Source organism: Austrofundulus limnaeus, unplaced genomic scaffold (genome assembly GCF_001266775.1).
Source record: "Austrofundulus limnaeus strain Quisiro unplaced genomic scaffold, Austrofundulus_limnaeus-1.0 Scaffold450, whole genome shotgun sequence".
Lineage (NCBI taxonomy): Eukaryota > Metazoa > Chordata > Actinopteri > Cyprinodontiformes > Rivulidae > Austrofundulus > Austrofundulus limnaeus.
Window position 1 is genome coordinate 7724 of NW_013952852.1, and position 3226 is coordinate 10949.

At 35.8% G+C, this 3226-nt stretch overlaps 1 protein-coding gene across 1 annotated transcript in view; it reads right to left on the reverse strand.

Moving 5' to 3' along the window:
• Window positions 1-3226, reverse strand: part of LOC106529535 (phosphatidylinositol 4,5-bisphosphate 3-kinase catalytic subunit alpha isoform) — a gene marked incomplete in the record, with an annotated part of 33779 nt that overhangs the window by 3730 nt on the left and 26823 nt on the right. The window contains 4 exon segments of the mRNA XM_014024993.1: window positions 2107-2277; window positions 2381-2459; window positions 2604-2725; window positions 2815-2921. Coding sequence (XP_013880447.1) covers window positions 2107-2277; window positions 2381-2459; window positions 2604-2725; window positions 2815-2921 — 479 coding nt within the window.

Below are 3226 nucleotides of genomic sequence, written 5' to 3' on the forward strand. Positions count from 1 at the left end.
ACTCAGTATTTTTGCTTAGGTTTTAATTAAATCGGTTCTATTTTCTATTTAAATCTACTTGTATTAAATGAATGACCTAAGGGTTTCATTTATTTAATATTTACTTAATACTTAACATTGTGAAATTTAATTAATGTTACCTCATTTTTATTGAGTAGATATGGTGTATTTTATCTTAGTGTACTCTGACAGCAAGCAGCCATACAGTTCATTTTGATTTTATACACTAAATAAGAAATGTGTTAATGATCAATTTTAACAAATAAAACGAGTAAAGCAACAGAGAAGTAAAGAAATCTCAAAGCTACAGTCCTGTAATTGACACAAATCTAGAATTTCTATATTATCTAGAAAACGTGTCAAACTCGAGGCCCGCTGGCCAAATCTGGCTGGTTATCRATTATTGAATTGATCTAAAGTTAAATGATCTTATCGATCGACTGACAATTAATTGATAAGCAGCCATTTTCTTAAAAACCCGAGTTTTCTCTTATAACAACAGAGTCTGTTAAAAGCATGAAGGGTAAATCTTTCATACTATGCCGACTTAAAAAATCGAAGCAGATCAATACATTTTAGCAATTTATTGCCTTCTTGTTGGTTCTCTCTGTGGCTGAAACGACAGATTTTTCAGAAGGTGGGTCTACCTGGACCCCAGGTGTTGTCTGTGGCTGGAACATAAATACCTTACTCTGTTTTCTACAGCTCAGAACTGATTCTTTGTTCTATTGGCTCGTTTAAGCGTGGTTCTGGAGCAGAACTCTTGCATATTTCAAACGAATAAAAAATCAAGTTCGAATATAAGGTTCTCTGTGTGTAAATATGATCAAATAAAGTCTTCAATGTTTTGAATGTCTGCACACAAATGCCTCTAAAAGTTGCATTTGTGGGGCAGCGAGAACTTCTGGGTCACAGCTCTTGTTAAAAAAAGAAAAAGAAATCACAAAATCAAAACCGACTGGTCCTTATCTGTTTCTTATAATATCAAAAAGTCAAACCAATGACCTATTTTTCTTTCTTTTTTCTTAAAGAAAATACGTCTTTACCACTTCGGCACAAGTAAGGGAAGAAATACTTTTTCAAGGAAATAATACAAAGCTCTGAAGGAAGTTCAAATGTAAACGCATCATTTACACACAAATCTGGGAGCTCTCGGCAGTGTGAGACAGTCTCAAAATAATTTGTGCACTCGTAACTTGATCTGTGTGGAAATGTGGTTTTGTCCGTGCGTATTTAATGACTTGTATGCGATGGAGCCAGTTTGAATGTGTAATTATCAGATTTGTGAAGTTGAAGGTAAAATTTTAAGGTTTGTGTAATTTATATTTGTGCACGTGTATTTTTATTTTGTATTCATAATTTCTTAATACTTGTGTGTACATTTGAACACACACTTGCAAATACCCGAAGTTACGGACAAAATGTTTTTTATGGGTTACAAATCATGTTTTACACACACAAACTTTGAGTCTACCTTCTCTCCATACTGCTCGCTCTTTACAAATAACTTTGGGCCTCGGTCAGGAAAAAGATCGGAGGGTTTTTATATTTTCGGCTCGAGAGAAGAAGGAAACTGACGGCGTATTGACCGTGTTTCCTGCTCACGACGCGACGCAACCTGAAGCGAATCAAATCGGACAGTAATTTTTAAAAAGTAAAATGTGGCGTATACTATTTATCATAACTCTGGTTCTACGTTACCTAACAACACAATGTAAAAACTTGTTTTAAAGTTTGAAATCTCTACTTTTGACTCAAATTGAATTAGAGTCTCAGAGAAGGCATATCTTTCCGGTTAGAGCGATTTAAATGGACCGTGTGATGCACCGGCGGATGTTATCAGTTAATCGATTGGAATAGATTTGAACCTAATAAACCATTATTCGACAATTAATCGTAAGTCGATTAATTGTTTGCATCCCTAGTTAGTATGTATTTTCTAAATGCAACATAAAGCATCATTTGTAAAAGGTCATTTATATTTTTACAGTATAAAGGATAATTTTTTATACAAGTTTTTCAATATATATTGACAGAAACTGGCCCTCGGCTTTGACCAAGTTTAGAATTTCATCCCCCTTGTGTTAYTAAGAGGAAGGAACTCACATCTCTCCCTTGTTTTTGTCCTTGAGCCACTGATGCAGAGTGTTAGAGTTGAACTGCAGGGCTCCTTTCAAACCTCCTTTACACTGAATCTGCATGATGGTGTGGGAGTTTCGAACCGCCTCAATAAGACCTACGCAGTCTCCCAGTGACAAACAGCCATAGGGCAACATCCTGCAAAAACACAAAGCATACTTTCTGAATCCAGAGCAGTGCAACRAACACAAGAGCATAAAGAATTATATGGATACAAGATAATAAACATAAAAGGTCATACCGTAGGTCCAGGCCCTGATTCTGCCAAATGTTCTCCATGATTTTAATTATCTGCAACGTCAACATATCCTGGCGCAAATCTAAAATAGACACACTAAAAACTGTTATTCACACAAAATAATTWAAAAAACAGCAAATTCCTGTAATTATAAATAACTAATTTTGCTTAGATGTGGATTGGGCACCACTGGTTTAAGGGGTGTGTATGTGTGTGGAAGTCTTACCATCTCCATTTTTGAAGATGATCTCATTGTTTTGAAAAAGTAACTCTGACATGATGTCAGGATTCTCCCAGTTGAGCCACAAGGGCCTCTTTGCTGATGACATGATCCTGCATTCATCTAACCTGAGCAAAGATAAAAGTTSTTTCCAGTTATTAAGCAAAGCAATCTAAAAAATAAAAATAAAAAAATAAAAATCATTTGGGTCACTGACCTCAGATTCCCCAGCTGATGTGCAGGGTTGAGAGGAGAGGTGAAGTTCTGCAGAGCATCCATGTAATCTGTTTTCTTCATCTGCTCCACAAGAAACCGCATCTGGACCTTTGCAATTAAGATTGTAAACAGGACCCGCTTTGAGTGTGACAGAATTATAAAATGTCRAATATTTTAAGGCTGGATTACACAAACAATTCAAGAAAAAATGGACACTTTTAAAATATATAAAACTATTAGAACAGTATGTCTTTCTTAATTAAACGGCACTATTAATATATAAAGGAAAAAACAAGGGACTTCCGGTTATGGCGCTGAGGTGAGCAGACGCATTGAACCACAGCTCCCAACTCGGTCGGCTAAATCCCCTTTGCCAGAGCTGAATTAACCCACTAAGACCGACTATTTTATGA